At 41.6% G+C, this 17,841-nt stretch overlaps 2 protein-coding genes across 4 annotated transcripts; both read left to right on the top strand.

Moving 5' to 3' along the window:
• The first annotated feature begins 768 nt into the window (after positions 1-768).
• On the top strand, positions 769-12,512 carry mlh3 (mutL homolog 3 (E. coli)). Of its 3 annotated transcripts, XM_061696780.1 has the most exons (12): positions 769-3,401; positions 4,822-4,923; positions 5,018-5,097; positions 5,252-5,356; positions 7,744-7,813; positions 7,888-7,956; positions 8,062-8,170; positions 9,626-9,785; positions 9,886-9,909; positions 11,852-11,930; positions 12,025-12,176; positions 12,258-12,512. In XM_061696780.1, the coding sequence occupies exons 1-12, from the start codon at positions 1,172-1,174 to the stop codon at positions 12,327-12,329; spliced, it is 3,252 nt and encodes a 1,083-aa protein (XP_061552764.1). In that variant the 5' UTR covers positions 769-1,171; the 3' UTR covers positions 12,330-12,512. The 3 variants fall into 3 exon arrangements, 2 of the variants coding, with proteins under 2 accessions (XP_061552764.1, XP_061552765.1); XM_061696781.1 differs by lacking the exon at positions 4,822-4,923 and having other exon boundaries at positions 771-3,401; positions 12,258-12,511; XR_009769814.1 differs by lacking the exons at positions 9,626-9,785; positions 12,258-12,512 and having other exon boundaries at positions 12,025-12,115.
• A 2,200-nt stretch (positions 12,513-14,712) lies between these two features.
• Positions 14,713-17,571, top strand: fosaa (v-fos FBJ murine osteosarcoma viral oncogene homolog Aa). The gene is made up of 4 exons (XM_061696334.1): positions 14,713-14,969; positions 15,615-15,830; positions 16,124-16,231; positions 16,314-17,571. Exons 1-4 carry the CDS (start codon positions 14,808-14,810, stop codon positions 16,980-16,982), a joined length of 1,155 nt encoding a protein of 384 aa, XP_061552318.1. The 5' UTR covers positions 14,713-14,807; the 3' UTR covers positions 16,983-17,571.
• Positions 17,572-17,841: the final 270 nt, after the last annotated feature.

The following is a 17,841-nucleotide window of genomic DNA, read 5'->3' as shown; positions in this document are numbered from 1 at the left end:
GTCTTGAGTACAATACCTTTGCTACTACTGGTGCCATTGGCTATTGCAGTGATTCTTAAAAGTGTGGGTACCACTATAGAGATATGCATAACAATCATTGCAGTTGTATTCAACTTTTTAGTAGAATTTATTCGCATTTCATCTTTTAGAACGGTTGTTTTTAAACTTTTATTTAAAATGTAACTTATGTGCAACACATTCAAATTGAATCATTAAGTAGCTACAGTTTTTTCTTTTTTTCTTTTTCTTTTACTATATTTAAACGCAGTGTAAAAGTTCAAACTGTGCATCATGTTACCGTGGCTTAAATATACTTTTTAGGAATAAAACTTACGTCTCTTTTACTTAGGCTTACTAAGCTGTATTTTAGTTTTGGTCATGATAGATAGTACTTGGAGAGCTAAGTATTTTTTTAGGTGGTGTCCTACTTGGTGTAAAAAAAAAAAAATTGAGAACCACTGGGCTTTACTCTCTTTCAGGGTCCACCAACAGAGTGCCTGTAGACACCCTGTAGCTCCCAAAATAGCTCACCAGTGACTTGATATTGTCATTTCCGATGAATGTAAACACTTGTTGGTGTTTACTGATATAAAGTACTGCATATTGATTGAATTTATCGATTTCCTATTTAGTTAAATTGTTGTTGATAATTATTGGGAGAAATCATTAACATGACTGGTGTCTTCACATAGATGAATAATTAATCATTTGAACAATTTTTATATATTTTTTCACAAGTGTGTATCAAACTAGTTGTTTTAATGAAATATTTCATGAGTGTGTGTAATGCATCTCTCCAAAAGTAGTTCTCGGATTCAAATAGGTTGGTGACGCCGTATTGACAATTAAGTGTCAACGTACACACAAAAAAAAAAATGAAATCCTCATGGCATATCACATTCCGCGCAGTAGGGGGCGCGCTAGGACGATGAGGCCATTGGTTCTTTCCACAACACTAGATGGCAGCAGGTTTAGTTGTAGCTTCCGGTGGCTACTTTGCTGTTGACTGTAAACACTAACCGATGAGTGACTTTTGTGTGTTTTCCTTCATTTTAATGACGAATTCGTGACAACGGCGAGAATGTTCATCGGTCACCATATGAGGACTCAGGAAGCTAAGTGGCGACGATGAAATGTCACGTGACCAAACAAGTGAAAATGTGCTACCGTTATGATTAAATGTCTGTCGGAAGAGGTTCGGGTGAAACTGCGTTCCGGTGTCGGCGTCCCGTCTCTTCAACAATGCGTCGAGGAGCTCGTCCTCAACAGCCTCGACGCAGGAGCGACGTGTGTGGGCGTCCGGATGGACCTGGAGGCGTTTAAGGTGCACGTGATCGACAACGGCGCCGGGATGAGCGCAGAGGACATGGCGTGCGTGGGGAACAGATACCACACTAGCAAATGTCACTCACTGGGCGACCTGGACGAGCTCAGGTACTACGGCTTCAGGGGTGAGGCCATAGCAAGTATAGTTACTCTAGCCACGCTTGTAGAAATCTCATCGCGAGCCAGAAACACGGGCAGGACGCTTGTTAGGATGTTCAAGAATGGCAAAGGGATGGATGTGTTCGAAAAGGACATTTGTCGACCCACTGCTGGCACCACAGTTGTCGTTTGTAACTTCTTCCACAACTTGCCCGTGCGCAGGAAGAGGATGGACCTTGTCCTGGAAGGTGAGAGGATCAGACACCGAGTTGAGGCCATTTCTCTAATGCACCCCTGTGTGTCCTTCACTTTGAAGAATGACTGCACGGGAGCCATGATGGTGCAGCTCCCCAAAGCTAGAGACACCTATCACAGGTTTATCCAGATCCACAGTCTGGCCCGAGCTCAGAAACTGGGAGAGATCCAGCACACGCGTGGCCAGTTTGAGGTGACAGGTTACCTTGGCAGAGAGGGCCACTACAACGGTAGCTTGCAGTTCTTGTACGTGAATGGCAGACTGCTTCTAAAGACGCGCATACACACGCTGCTGAACTCCCTTCTACGTAGGCTTAGCAGTCCAACTCAGAGGACCGACAGCCCAGAAAAACAGTCTGCTGTCAGAAGCCCCAAGCAGAAACGCAGCCAAGACCTTCACGGAATGTACATCATTAATATTAAATGTTCTTTTTCGGAGTATGATATTAGTCTCGAGCCTGCCAAAACCCTAATCGAGTTCAAAGACTGGGATGGTGTTTTGCTTTGCATCGAAGAGTCCGTAAAAGCTTTCCTGCGCAGGGAAAACTTGGTGCTCTCCCAAGATGACTTGCAGGATGCATCGCCAAGGTTGTTTAAAGTCGACAAGGCTGCGCAAGAAAACAGCAGGGCTGATCAGAGTGTCGGTACAGCCTCCATTTGTGCGTTTGCGCCGTCACTAGCGTCACAATCCGTTCATCGTAAGCATGAGGCTCACATTGAATCTAATGTGCTTGAAACTGAAAATGAAGGACATGTTGGTCAGACGAGCTGGGATCCCGTCAATGACGTTGCAGAAGAGGCTGAGCCCACGTTTCGTAAAGCTGTGAACTTTGAAAAAGAGATCAGTTTATCACAAACAACTGGAAATGTCAATTTGTATGAAAGCATCAATCAAACAACTCTTGTTCCACAAGATGCAGGGGGAGAAGAAAAGACTTTCAGAAAGATCCGTGTGTCTTGTCCATTCATTCACAAATGTCTGCAGGAGGCTTCCCATAACACCGGAACCCAATTTTATCAGAAGCATCCAAAGCACAAAATCTCCCTTGACGCACGCCACGGTAGAGTCTCGCTGAGAACGCACAGAAACTTTTCTCATCCCGTCCCCTCAAAGATTCCCAAAATCGTCGCCAAGGAATCTGGGTCACTTGACGAGTTCCGAAGAATTCATGGAAAATCTGTGGAGACGAGGGTCGCATCGCTGGAGAGTCAGACTCTCACTCGACTACCTCCACCAAACTTTGTAGAGGATCCCCAGAATGGTGTTCTTTCCCAGAACCAGCAACTAAAAGAGCCCCAGGACGAGAGACAAGATGGCCCCCAAAACTCAGCTGCTCTATTGGGGTACACCAAACTAAAACACACTTCAGCCAAACAATCTTTAGCAGGTAAACTTAACCACCTGAAACAAAACGGGAGAAAAGACGCAGCACCACCTCGTTGTGCTTCTCAAGATAAATCAAGTCTCATTAGTAACGAAGGCTTTCAAGACGGGAATAATAATGCCTGTGAGACGGTTACTAGTGTTGAACCCGGTGACGAGGGGACCACCACAACATCTACTGACTGGCTCCATCACTTCAATACCGAAACGGGAAAAACCGTGTACATCAACAAAGTGACCGGGCTCAGCAAATACGAGGAACCACCGATGGAAGAAACTCAGGCCCGCTGCACATCTGATGTCACCAACATGGCTGTTAGTGTCGTCTCTCAAACAGGTGAGTCACCAGCAGTTGTTTGAACCCCAATATAAAGAATCATTGTCGTCATCCTTGTCTGATAGGATTGATAGATACAGTGGATATAAAAAGTCTACCCACCCCTGTTCAAATGGCAAGTTTTTGTGAAGTAAAAAAATGAGACCAAATTCTTTTTCATTATTAATGTAATCTAAAACCTGCACAACTCAATTGGGGAAAAAACTAATCAGGACCGGAAGTGAAAATCTACAACTGAGATCATGTGGTTGCACAAGTGTGCACACCCTCTAATATATATGGGGACGTGGCTGTGTCCAGAATTAACCAATAACCACATTCAAACTCATGTTAATGTCATGTTTCACAATTGAAACTGGCTGTTTCATCCCAAATAAAGTTCTGTTTCTCTAGTACGCTTTTACTGGCATTTTTTTAAAATCACATTTTACAGTACAAGTTATGGTCCGCAGAGAGTCTGCACAATATTTTGGGACCTCATTGTTCAAAAGTATTACTCACGAGATGAGTACAATATGATGCCACAAGCGTGGCACACCTATCTTTGGGCAGTAGTGCCCATTCCTCCTTGCAGCACCTCCCAAGCTCCAATCAGGTTGAATGGGGATCGTTGGTATACTGCTATTTTTTAGATATCTACAGAGATGTTCATTCCCCCTGAGCTTAAGTTTGAGCTTTATGGCAAGGACATTGAATACTTACATACTTCTGATTTATTCGTTTTTAAATCTTTTGATACATTTGCAAAAATATATATTTGTTTTAATTATGTTGTCATTATGGGGTGTTGTGTGTTGAATTTTGAGGGTGAAAATAATTTTAACCATTCTGGAATATGGTACTAACATTACAAAATGTGAAAAAAATGTAAGAAATAAATAAATTAATTAATGCTTTCCGGATGCACTACGATAGAATACAATGGATGGTATATACTGAATTCTCATCTGCCAAAGTCATTTGTGTCATACTGTATTTAGAAGGAAAAAAAACAAACAACTTGGAATAGAACCAATATTGAAAATTACTTTAAATCGTATTAATCTGTTCCAGGATGAAACTGTTCCCACCAAAAGCACCAAAACATTTATTAACTCTAAGAGCAATGTTTCAAGTAACATTTTGACATTATTAACTCTCATGCACGAGTAAAAATAAGTTAACCGCTGTATAATACAAAAAAAAGATAAGATGAAACCACTCGTCCAGTGATGACACAGGAAGTGCAGCATAGAACTAAATTGTGCGCGACTGCTTACACACCTATAATATTGGAAGGGAATCTCTTCATTTTGCAACATACATTCTGTTCTTTTAATATCATAGATGACAACTAAGCCATATTGTACTGAGCAGATCTAAGAGGGTTCCATTCTATTCCTTTAAATGTTCATTGTATTGCTGTATTATTATGCTGTAGGGATGGAGTACAGGTGTTACCCGTTCCATGCAGAGCTAGTGCTGCCCTTCCTGCCTAAAGCTGGAAGGGAAAGAGTGCTTAGTGCAGGGACAGATGACACAGGTACTGAAGCAGGAAGGATCTGAGTGAAGTACCAGTGCTTATATATTATACAACATTAAGTCTGCCTTTTTCTACCCCTGTCCCCCCTCCTCAGGTGACAATGTCAAGACCTGCAACTCACTCTCGTCTTTGTACTCAAACTGGAACAACCCTGTGTTTGTGCGGCCTCCTGAGGTAAACCATCTTCTGGTGCTTCACCATGATTGGCTTTTTATATTTTGTGGCGTGTACTTTACAAATTCAGATTTCCTATTCAGATTTCCGATATGGTCTTTTTTTTTTTTTTTTTTTTTTTTTCTATATAACTGCTGCTGTCTCGTTTTAAAAGGTGGGTGTGGACATCTCAAGTGGGCAAGCTGATGGGCTGGCTGTAAAGATCCACAACATCCTGTTTCCGTACCGCTTCTCTAAAGCCATGATACACTCTATGAAGGTAAGGCTCACTAAAACACTACCTTAAAGGAGACATTTTTTCCCCCAAATTTTAAAAGCATTCCAAAATGTCCTAAAGCAGTGTTTGCCAACCTTTAGTAAGCCAAGGGACATATTAGAAAAATATCACTGGAAACCACCACCAAACACAAATGTTATTGTATATAAAAGTTTATAAATAGAAATAATCATGCTCTCATCTCAGTTTGTCGATTGAATGCAAAAGGGAATAAACTGCATAAGCCTTGAAAAACGACCAGTTCAGATTTCCGTGTATTTGTGGCATGAAAAGTTAACTCATTATTCAAGAACCTGCCCTCTTTGTGTTTGGTACCCACCCACTCAACTCAACTGAACGGCAACATGGAATTTCCGGGCTTTAAGTGAGCGAGTCTCAGCTGCTGCTGAGCCATAAAAAATGGTCTATAAAGTATACATATGTTGTTTTACAACAATACTTAACTATATTCATAATATATGATGTAACAGTGGATGAAATAATGAAGCTTGCAGTCATTTTTACTAGGGATGATCATCGCGGCAGGTTCGATTCCAATGAGTTGGAGCACATGATGAGCATAACATCAAAATAATCCCTCTCTTTTCATTTTCACCCACATCCCCCTTCAGATCACGTTTCCTATTAGTCAGCCAATAATCCAACGTTTGGTGAATTGTGCTTGACAATGATAGTAACAGGGGACAGGCATCCCAGGGGCCTCCATGCCCGCTTGTCGGCGTCCGCAACCCTCGCTAGGTGGAGTGGCTGGAATGAGGCGTAGAACTGGGAAGAAAAAAAATCTAAGGAACCAGCCGGGGTGACTTGTCATGCTGGCCGTGGCCGTTCACAGCACACAACAACCCATTCAGAAATACAGTGGTGGGAAAAAGTGTTTGCCCCTTCCTCATTTCTCTTTTATTTTGCATGTTTATCACAGTTAAATGTTTCCCATCATCAAACAAATGTAAATATTGTCAAAGACTAGACAAGTAAACATAAAATGCAGTTTTTAAATGTTTTTTATTATTAAGGGAGAAAAAAATCCCAACCTAAATGGCCCTGTGCTAAAAAGTGAAATAAAATGAAGACTTTGGAGTGGACTGGCCAAAGTTCTGAACTGAATCCTATTGTGATGATGTGGCACGACCTTCTGCAAAGATGAGTAGGGCAAAATTCCTCCACAGCGCTGTAAGGGACTCATTGCAAATTATCGCAAACGCTTGACTGCAGTTGTTGTTGCTCAGGGTGGCCCAACCAGTTATTAGGTTTAGGGGGCAATCACTTTTTCACACAGGGCCATGTAGGTTTTGATTTTCCTCCTCCCTTAATAATAAAAACCTTGATTTGAAATATTGCATTTTGTCTTTACTTGTGTTGTCTTTGACTAATATTTAAATTTGTTTGATGATGGGAAGCATTGAAGTGTGACAAACATCCCCAAAAAAATAAATGAGGAAGGGGCAAACACTTTTTCACACCACTGTATTTCCATTATCATTTTTACACTGAAGTTTATGATTTATTTTAGTTTAAGTTTATTTTACACTGAAGCATTTTATACCGTTACCGTGACGGATCCAATTTATACCATGATATGAATTTTGTGTCATATTGCCGAGCCCCCTGAGCGACAAAAATAGCGACTTTTTGTCGTGTTATTAGAGACTTCTGGAGACCCCGTGATTCCTTCCAGAGCAGGAGATGTTCGCCCTTCCATGTCCAGGCGACAAATGAATGGCGCATGCGCAAAGCCAACGCAGGCTTATTTCACCTCCCCAACCCCATAAAGTGAGCACCTATATAGATTCCATTGGATTTTCACAGGCAGCATTTAATTACAACATTTAATCACCAAACTGAAAAATTACTCTGGTCAGTTGGTGTAGAGGTTTAGCATAATACTGCGCGACACAAATACCACCCCTTCTCTATCCGCAAATTAAGTTTGTGTGGGTTATCAGAGGCTAATGCTGGTAACACTATTTGTTAACACTAATCTGTGCTAACACTGCTGGTCTGGTTACCTTTTGGCTTCGACAGTGTTTCTTTGTATTCTTACGCCGGACTCTGGCTGTTGCTTGTTATTGGAAGCATTAGGGGCCTAGCTGCCCAATCGTGGGCCAAGAAACTCAGTGGGAGTAGCAGTTATGTAAATTATTATTTGTTGTTTTAGAAAAGTCGGGCAGAAGTGCAGAATGGCTCACTCACAGGCACATTTTCAGAAACAGGAAACTAAAAGACAGTGTTTAATATAGAAATATTTGTAAACGTGCAATGAAAAAGTTGATAAGTTAGTTTAATTAATAAGTTAGCAGTTGTCTTAATAAGTTAAGTTTAATTATGTCCCCTTTGAATAATCCAACAAACAACTTAATTAACTTTTGCAGGTGATCAATCAAGTTGATAACAAGTTTCTTGCGTGCCTTATCAATACAACTGATGATACAGACAGTGAAGGTATGGAGGCTCATATTAGCTTGTTATTTTTGTTCCTTTTGTTGTCTCTAATATTCATTGGGTTTAAATCACAGGAAATCTTTTGGTACTGTTGGACCAACATGCTGCACATGAAAGAGTGCGTCTTGAAAACTTAATAGCAGGTACAGAACAAAAAGATAAACAGTGATACAGTCAATATACAGTAGTTACTAGTTAAAAGAGATACTTTTGCAAAACTGAAGTCAACGCACTGTGTACCATTACAGATTCCTTTGAGGAGGATCCAAACGCAATCGGTGAGAGACGTCTGTGTTCATCCACTATTTTGCCGCCTCTGCACATCTGTGTGACAGAAGAGGAACAAAGGTTGCTCAGGTGAATGTTTCTACATGTGCAACACAGCAAGTGCGCAGCCTCATAGGGCTGGGCGATATGACCTTAAATCAAATGGTTTTTTTCTTCACAACAATCACAGTTCCAATTTTAATTAAGGGTAAAAGGCCAATGAAAAGGTTTTTTTTGTTTTTGTTTTTTCCCCTTATGGGATTAGCCTAATATCTCCTGTTGCCCAACAGGCTTTGAAAGCATTTTTTCCCCCTCAGCATTAACTTGCATAAACTTCCACATAAATAATCGATTATTTTTTATTTTTGTATTTTTAACACAGATAAGAAAAAAAAAAAAAAAAAAAAAATGCTTCATCTTGGAGAAGTATCCTTTTTGTCAAATTTTACCAGCATGAGGATAAATCATTGCTTGTGTAACATAAAATGAGCACAATGTCCTTGGCAATGTTCAGCATGATTGACTCTGTGATTGCCTTCCACTGGGCTCCTTTAGGCGGCAGGGTAGACGTCTGGTTAGCACATCTGCCTCACAGTTCTGAGGACCCGGGTTCAAATCCGGCCTCGCTTGTGTGGAGTTTTCATGTTCTCCCCGTGCCTGCGTGGGTTTTCTCTGGGTACTCCTGTTTCCTTCCACATCCCAAAAACATGGAAGGTAGTTAAATTGAAGACTCTAAATTGCCCGAAGGTGTGAATGTGAGTGCGAATGGTTGTTTGTTTATATGCGCCCTGCGATTGGCTGGCAACCAGTTCAGGGTATACCCCGAAGATAGCTGGGATAGGCTCCAGCACGCCCGTGACCCTAGTGAGGATATGCGGTTTGGAAAATGGATGGATGGATGGGCTCCTTTATTGTCGGACATAAACAAATGTGTAAATGATTCCACTCATGTTCCCTGTTTCTTACAGGGAATTAAAATGACTATTTGTCACGAGAAGGGGTTGGAAAAGTTACGTAATATACCGACCAACACCTTAAGTTGGTAACTGATTACTTTTCCATGTGACAAATAAGATAGAATGAATCGATAAAGTCGATTGTTCTCCCAGATACCCTCTCAAGTATGTGGAATATTTGAAACTTACCCCAGAATGATGCAGAGTAGTGGGACACCACTGAAAACTGCAACCACCATAATAAACATATTGTTCCATGAATACCTACACTGACAGTGTCAATCCAAACTGAGAACTATCTTGTAAAGGCAGAATTTCTGACACAGCCCTTGTAATAGATTGTGCAGGTCTACCTAATGTTGTAGCTGACAGTCTGTGTCAATAAAATGGGAAAAAATGATTTAAAATAAATATTTTCAAATACGATTTATAAAAAAAACTTGATTACAGATCTCCTTTACCTTATTTTTTTGTGTGTGAATTTAACCGGCCCTATATTTCCTTTCATTTCCAACTTAGACTGGGCAATTGTTCCTATGTTACATATTAATTTAATATGCAACAAGCAACTGGTTGTGCTCTCAACCAGGTCTTGTCAGACTCATTTGCGGAGCTTGGGCCTGGAAGTTACGTTCTCGCAGAGGCAGAATGACCAGGTGCTCGTAGGGAAGGTGCCTGTTTGTTTCGTGGAAAAAGAAAATAATGAGCTTCGGCGGAAGAGGCCATCTGTTGTCAAGCGTGTTGTTGAGGTGGGACTTTGCTATATGCTGGTTTTAAAAATCACTCAGATGAGCGGCTCTCACCATTGTGTGTATTTTTTTCCATTTCCTGTCTGCAATCATACATCAGGATTACCTTCAAGAGCAGATGGAGGTAAGATTGAAACGGCCATGCTTGGTTAGTATTTTAAAACTACCATGGAATCTCCCAACGTTGTGTACAAGCAGTTCCTGGAAGCTGGGCAACCTCAGATTTCTTCTCATTTTGAATTTTTTTTCCCCCAAAAGAAATAATGAAAATAGACATAATCTATTCCAGGGTCAAACTGCCACCATCATTAAAACTTTTTTAATTTAACACCATGTTTGGCCTGTACCAAGAAGTCGGTGTTTGTATTAAGATGTAAAAACGAAAGTCTTATCTTTTCGGATAAAGGTGAGTCACATTTCAGATGCACATCGTACATCTCAGTGACAGTATTTATTGTCCAAAGTGTAAAAAAAAAAAAAAAAAAGCTAACCACTGCAAAATGTATAAATAGAACAGTACTGTGACTTTGAGTGCATGTACACCGAATATAACAAGTCTATACATCCTTGTTCAAATGCCGGGCTTTTGTGAAATATCTTGAAAGGGGAAGTAAAAATAAACCACTGTAATGTTTGCACAAGTGTCCACACCCTCCTACAACTGGGGATGTGGTTGTCTTCAGAATTACCCAATCCCATTCAAACTCATGTTAAATGGGAGTTGCCACACACCTGTCACCATTTAAAGTGCCTCTGATTTTCTCCAAATAAAATACAGCTGTTCTCATGTTTTTTTTTGTTTTTTTTGTTGTTTTTTTTTGCTTTCTAGTAGAAGCCTAAAGGTTTTGTGCTGCCACTGACTGGTATTTTGAACTGTTCATAATTCCCTTTACCTTGACTCAGGCCCAGTTCCTGAAGAATAACTGCCCCAAAGAATGATGCTGCCACCACCATGCTTCACCGTCGGTATGGTGTTCATTTGCTGATAAACAATGTCGTGTTTGCGTCAAACATACACTATATTGCCAAAAGTATTTGCTCACCTGACTTGATTCGGATATGAATTTACAGTAAGTGACATCCCATTCCTAATCCATAGGGTTCAATATGTCGTCGGTCACACTTTGCAGCTATGCAGAAACAGCTTCAACTCTTCTGGGAAAGCTGTCCACAAGGTTTAAGAGTTTATGGGATTTTCTTTTTTTTTTTTAACCATTCTTCCAGAAGCGCATTTGTGAGATCACACACTGAAGTTGGACGAGAAGGCCTTGCTCTTAGTTGCCGTCTGGCCTTCTCACTCCCATCCCACAGGAATCCCGCTTGACCCGCAGGACCTGGTGGGAATCCTGAAAAATGTCAGTCTGAGAGTCAGGCCTCCTCGTCCAACATCGCTGTATAACCTTACAAATGCGCTTCTGGAAGAATGGTAAAAAAATCACGACACACACTCCTCCTTTTCAGAAGAGTTAAAGCTGTTACAGCTGTTAAAAACCTATTGATTAAGAAGGGGATGTCACTTCAAATCATATATGTGAGTCAAGGTAGGTAAGCATATACTTTTGGCAATATAGTGTACCTTTTGCAGTTACGGGAAAAAAGTTCAACCTTGGCTTCATCAGACTGTAACAAAATCTCCCAAACACGTGTGAAAAGGGAATGAGGGAATTATGAACCGTTTGAAGCACAAATCCCTGAGGCTTCTGCTTAAAAACAAAAACAAAAAAAAAAGGAAGTCTACTAGAACAACTGAAATTTATTTGGGGTTAATCAGAGGTACTTTAAAAGGTGCCAGGTGTGTGCTAACTCCCCTTTACCATGAGTTTAAATGTGATTGGTTAATTCTGAACACAGCCACGACCCAATTACAGGAGGATGTGCACACTTGTGCAAGCACATTATCTCAGTTGTTTATTTTTCTCCTCTTGAAAAGATGGTGGAAAAAGTTTTGAAATGATTTAGCGTGGTCTCCTTTTTTTCCCCTATATCACAAAAACCTGGTATTTGTACGGGGGTGTGTAGACTTTTTATATCCCCTGTAAAAGCTCTCACCATATTCTTTGTGTTAGTTACTCCGCTCTACCGGTAGAGTGAAAGGAACTCTACCACTCACGGTGCTGAAAGTCCTCGCCTCTCTAGCTTGCCACGGTAAGGACAAACAACTCCTCTTCATCATCATCATTCTCGCCGTCGTCATTTGGTTTCAGGTGTCAGACTTGAAAAGCCATTTGTATTCCAACAGGCGCCATTAAATTCAACGACCGGCTGAATCGAGATGAGTGTCACAGCCTGGTGGCGTCTTTGTCGTCCTGCCAGCTGCCCTTCCAGTGTGCCCACGGTCGCCCGTCCATCGCTCCGCTCGTCAACGTCCTCCATTTGGAGCCCAACCAAAAGGTACCGGGATGCAGAAGTGCTCTTAAAAAGTGTGCCCACCAGACACTTTTGATGGTGGCTAATCATTCTTGTGCCCCACAGGAACCTCAGAAACCCAACCTTGGAAAGTTAAGACGCATGTACAAAGCATGGGTGCTGTATGGGAATAGGTAATTTGGTGGCAACCTCATGAAAGTGTGGATTTTTGTTTTTGTTTTAAATAAATGGATTTGTATAAATGGATGACTTTGTGAAATGGTCCCTTATAGTCTATAGCTAATCTAAAATATACATAAAAATATATATACATCTCAAGAGGCAGGGTACACCTTTATAAAAAAACACGATATAAAAATGTACTGTACTTGGTATGCCTTGGACTGATCGCCAGCCTATTGCAGGCTGTATGCTGTCTCTCAATAATTATTATTTTGATGTATTTACAAATCAGACTTGGACAACAGAGGAGAAAGTGGAGGAAAACATTCCTGTTCCTGAAATGGAATTATCTTTAGTCGTATGGCATTATAAAGATACATTTTGTTACTATTTTAGTAGTAAATAGTCTGTTTGCGCATCTAGAAAAGTTTTCTATATGAAACCATTTTACTATTCACAGTAGCAGTTGTCAGGCTCACACTCATGGGGGATGTGGGTGTCCCAACCCGCACACTTCTTTAACACATACACCCAATAGCGTTGCGGGCCGTGCTGTGATTCGATGACCCTAAAATGCATGTTGATGATATGTGAGAAAAAGTTGGAGTACCTGGAGAAAAGCCACACAAGAACATGCAAACTCCACACAGGAAGGCCTGAGCCGAGATTCAAACCCTGAACTTCAGAATTCTGAGGATGTGTTTTTTTTGTTGTTTTTTTTAATATCAACCCCCAAATCGGTTACTGGTATGGACAGTACGGTTATCGGTCCATATGTATGTTCATAAAGTCTCTTTACCATTTGCCACATTTATTACAAAAGCAAATGAATAGACAAATCTGTGGAAATTATTACAAAATGAGGAGTAGCTTTTGAAGTTGTTTTGTTATGGGCACCATTAGTTGCACGTCGTCCCCTGTCTCCATACATTTCTTGTTCCATGCACAAATTGACGGACGTGATGGTAAATGTTTCCCATACGTAATCCTGTAGTTCCACTGAGTCTTCCTATCAAATTTTTTTTCAATAAACCAAGGTAAACATTGTCGTTTCTTGAGGAGTAGCCTTTGTTGTTGTTGTTAGAACATAGTTCATCAACTAAATAACACACAAATGCAATGCATTTAAGTCTGATAACTACTGAGTATATAAAAAAATCTGATTAACATAACTAATCAATTGCTCTTGTAATGCAGTATTTTATTATTATTGTAAAGCGACGTGGACACCCTGTGTAATAATCAATGCTCTGCTTATGATGGACAAAATCAGATCGGTACTTAGCTATAGAGACAAAATATTACAAACCCTTTAAGCATGATGCCACAGCAAACTACAACCACAATAATATATATTTTTTAATTGAACACCCTTGTAGTTTTAATTACTATGTTACAAAATCTGAATATGTTAAGCTTATTATGTGTACCTAATATTGTATATATTAATCATACTGCCAGTAGTATCTATTTTGAAGTAAAGTTAATTTGTGGTATTGTAACACTAAAGATACATAGATTATATGATAAGTATATGTATACTGGCAATATTTGTATGGGCATAATTTATGACCGCTCTTATCTGTACTGGAGCTAATTTGTGTATGTACATTGCACACAATATTTAATGGAAAGAAAGTGGCAACAAACAGGGCTGTTCTTTACTTGAAAACACACCGACCTTGATTATGTTCTGGCCACACAAATAGCATTTGTCATCACTCACTTTGCCTGCAAAAACCATTCAAATGTCTGGTAGATTCCACAGAGAATGGAAAGCAGCAGTCTGTCTTTCCTTGAGGAGGAGCAAGAACAGGAGGATGCTTGTCGCCTCCTGTCCCCCAGTCACGTGACTCCTTCATCCTCACGTTTTCCTCCTCAGCTCCAGAGTACAAATACTGTGACGTCTCACTTATTTTTTTCCTTCATAACTAAATAACACACGGCGAGTCGATTAGCTGTTAACGGTGTGATTTTGTCCCCCGTGTGTCGTCTCGTGTAAATCAAGGCTGGGAAACGTGCAGGTTGGATGAACAAACGCACCCAATGACATCGCTGAGGAAATGTATGGTCACGTTTGTATCAATAACACCTCCCGCCCCCCATCCACCCACACCCTCCCCCCAAAGGTGACGTTTACATTTTGTATTGGCATTAACGTGGCTGTAGCTGGAAATCCCATAAATCACCAATTACAGTCGTATCATGAAGAAATTAAGACAAAGCTCCAACGCCCAAAAAAAATGACAGCCATTGTTACTGTCAGTCGGACACCCCCGCCCTTCCCACAATGGTACAGTCCCGGTTCATTCATAAAATTGTAGCAGGGCTCTAAAAGGAGGGGCTTGCATCCCAGCTCGTCCAGTTACCAGGTAGACTTTATACCTGGACGACTGAACCTCGACAGGCTCTCAATAAGCCTTTTCTTCTTCCATTTGCTCACTGTTATTATTATCGTTATTCTTAAGTCCACTCGCGTCGCGGGTCTTCGTGATGCTTCGTAACGAGATGACGCCCGACATGGAGGCAGTGCCTCCCACCTGCCGGGCGGACTCTCCCGCCGGGACAAGGTGCCAGGAGACGGCCGAGGAGGCGAGCTCTCCTGCCTCCTCCTCATCTTTCTCGTCCTCCTCATCCTCGGGGGGCAATGCAAAGGTATGAGTGACTTTTCTTTGCTCACGCATTTAACACGTAGACCGCGGTAAGTCAACGTTTTTACTTGATGCACCAACATTCTAATTAAATGAAATCATTGCAATGTTGACACATTTTTATATTCGTCTTTTTTTTTTCTATGATCGGAGCAGGGCATGAAACACACACTGGGTCGAGTTTTATTTTTTGTGGGGTTTTTTTGGTACGTGTTTCCAAGCTGTGGGCCAGATGCAAGCGTGTCGATGCAGAGGTTCATTGAGAAAAATAAATCCATTCAGGAGACTCCACAGCATCCCTGCGTCAGTGCTGACGTCATCAGCAATGATAAAGTCAAATATTGATCGGGGGAGAGGGCTATTTCTGTTTGGCTACATGTCAAGGAACGGTTAGTCCTTCACTTTACACGGTCAGACCATGCAAGGAAGAGTGGATTCCAAAAGGATCAATACATTTTATTGTTGATTATTTCTATGTATTTTCCCCACTCAGGTCGTCTCCTCAGAAATCCTTCCGACCGACACTGCAATCTAATCTTGCCCAAATTTCCATTTTCTTCAGTTTACACAGTCAGATCCATGGAAGCATGTCTTCCAAAGGGAAAACAAATCTTCTTATTTAATATTTCAACGTATTTTTCCACCTCAGGACATCTGTGGAGACATTGCATTCGTTCCGACCGTCACTGCAATCTCCTCTAGCCCAGATTTCCAGTGGATGGTCCAGCCTACAATCATTACATCTGTCTCCCCGTCTCCGGGTTGCGAGCGAGCCAATGAGCCGCAGAGCTCTCGCCAGGCAACACCCATTAGAGAGGGCAGGAATAAGGGGAAGAATGCAGCGAGGAAGGCAAAAGCAGAGCAGGTATTGGGTCAACTCACAGCATGCAATGCAGATTTTCACTGTGACTAGCTCGTGTGCGGCATTGTGTTCGCTCTTCTGAGCCGTGCATCTTCCTTATATAGACATTGCATTTATATTCAGGTCACATTAAGTCTGCAACAATGGCCTATTTTTAGACGCATGGCAACGAAACATGCTTGATGCCGTTCTCCAGAGGCTGCATTAATTGGCAATGAGATGTATAGCAGACATCTGGGAATGACAGAGGCTGGGTTTTTGGAGGTTCTCACTCAATTGTTTCTTCCACATGCCAGCTGTCTCCGGAGGAGGAGGAGAAGAAGAGGATCAGGAGGGAGAGGAATAAAATGGCTGCTGCCAAGTGTCGCAACCGACGGAGGGAACTGACGGATACGCTGCAAGCTGTAAGTACACAAGGGACATGTTTGCTTAGCCGTGAGTCGCACCCACTCATGTATGGATGTTGTTGCTTTGTATCCCGAAAAGGAGACGGACAAGCTGGAGGAGGAAAAAGCATCCTTGGAGACAGAAATAGCCAACCTCCTCAAAGAGAAGGAGCGCCTCGAATTCATCCTGGCCACGCATAAATCGGTGTGCCAAATGTCCGAGGGCATGGAGACCGAGTTCCAGCACTCCGCCGGATCCCCAGAAATCCCGCCCAGTCCAGAGGAGGACCAGCTCCCGGACGACGGCATTCAGGAAGCTCCTTCACTCCAAGACATGGAGATCCCCAACGATCCGTCCGCAGCCATCTCGGGAAACTCCAACATCCTGCTGTGCGCCAGCGCCGAAATCAACATCTGCGACCTGGAGCCATCTCTGGACATTAAGGGAGGCCTCCTGGACACAATGCTGCCCACTTTGTACGACAAGCACCCCACGGAGACGGCCCGGTCTGTTCCAGACATCGACCTGAGCAGCTCCCTCGGGGTCTCAGACTGGGAGACCTTGTACAAGTCCGTCTCCAGCGATCTGGAACCCCTCAGTACTCCCGTGGTGACCTCCACCCCGACCTGCAGCAGCTACCTGTCCGTGTTCACCTTCTCCTGTCCTGAGCTGGACTTGCTCACAGACGGACTGGAGAGCCATAAAGGAGGAGGAGGAAAAGCCGAATCTGTCGACCATCTCAACTCGCCAACTCTGCTGGCCTTATAAAGGAATTGCTGATGTGCATCTTGCAGGTTCCGCACTTTGGAAACAAGAAGTGAGCAATTCTCATAAGCCACTGTGTGTATGTGGTAACGCTCTGAGGATGACTACATTCAAGAAAGACACATAGCCAACAGTGTGATGATGTAGCATGGCTTTTACTTTGACAAGAGCGAGCTCTCCATTTAAACGCATGCGCAGAAGTTTCCAGATCATTTTCAAAACATATATACTGTACACCATATATATATATATATATATATATATATATATATATATATATATATATATATATATATATATATATATATATCAATATATGATCTGTTTCTAGATCTAGGATGTAATGTGGAATTTAACGTGACTGTAGGGTTTTGTGTTTTGGTGTCAGTCAGTGTATTGATCCCTATTAATGCTGTAGTCACATACACACATTCATTCTTACCTCAATGTCATCGACTGTGGTTTTGACCTCATTGTTGAGAAGGTTTTCCATGAAAACATCCAGTGCTATCTACTATATATATATATATATATATATATCTATCAAGATGTAACTTATGATTTATTTTTCTACCTGTCAGAATTTGTTAAAGTATGAGGAGCTTGAGCAATTGAGTGCTTATCTATGCTGCTGAATAATAATGACAATAAAACGAGTTTTGTGTTATTGTGCTACAATTCGTAGTGAGCCATCTTACAAATATTATGGAGCTCGTTATAAAAAACATCCTATTAAAATGTATTGTACTTGTCACTGATAGTGGCATATTTACCTTACTTTGGTGCAGGCAGCATGGCTTCAGTTCCCACTCATTGAAGGTGTGAATGTGAGAGTGAATGGTTTTCTGTCTCTCTACTGTAT

Source organism: Phycodurus eques, chromosome 14, assembly GCF_024500275.1.
Source record: "Phycodurus eques isolate BA_2022a chromosome 14, UOR_Pequ_1.1, whole genome shotgun sequence".
Lineage (NCBI taxonomy): Eukaryota > Metazoa > Chordata > Actinopteri > Syngnathiformes > Syngnathidae > Phycodurus > Phycodurus eques.
This window is presented reverse-complemented; position numbering and strand designations above follow the sequence as displayed.

What these genes read in the sequence shown, in the direction of transcription:
- mlh3 (XM_061696780.1), top strand. Translation starts at nt 1,172, where the DNA reads ATGATTAAATGTCTGTCGGAAGAGGTTCGGGTGAAACTGCGTTCCGGT. An exon ending in TGCAGGGACAGATGACACAG is followed by an intron (nt 4,924 to 5,017) that starts GTACTGAAGCAG and finishes CCCCCTCCTCAG; the next exon opens with GTGACAATGTCAAGACCTGC. An exon ending in CCATGATACACTCTATGAAG is followed by an intron (nt 5,357 to 7,743) that starts GTAAGGCTCACT and finishes TAACTTTTGCAG; the next exon opens with GTGATCAATCAAGTTGATAA.
- fosaa (XM_061696334.1), top strand. Translation starts at nt 14,808, where the DNA reads ATGCTTCGTAACGAGATGACGCCCGACATGGAGGCAGTGCCTCCCACC. An exon ending in CCTCGGGGGGCAATGCAAAG is followed by an intron (nt 14,970 to 15,614) that starts GTATGAGTGACT and finishes TTTCCACCTCAG; the next exon opens with GACATCTGTGGAGACATTGC. An exon ending in GGAAGGCAAAAGCAGAGCAG is followed by an intron (nt 15,831 to 16,123) that starts GTATTGGGTCAA and finishes TCCACATGCCAG; the next exon opens with CTGTCTCCGGAGGAGGAGGA.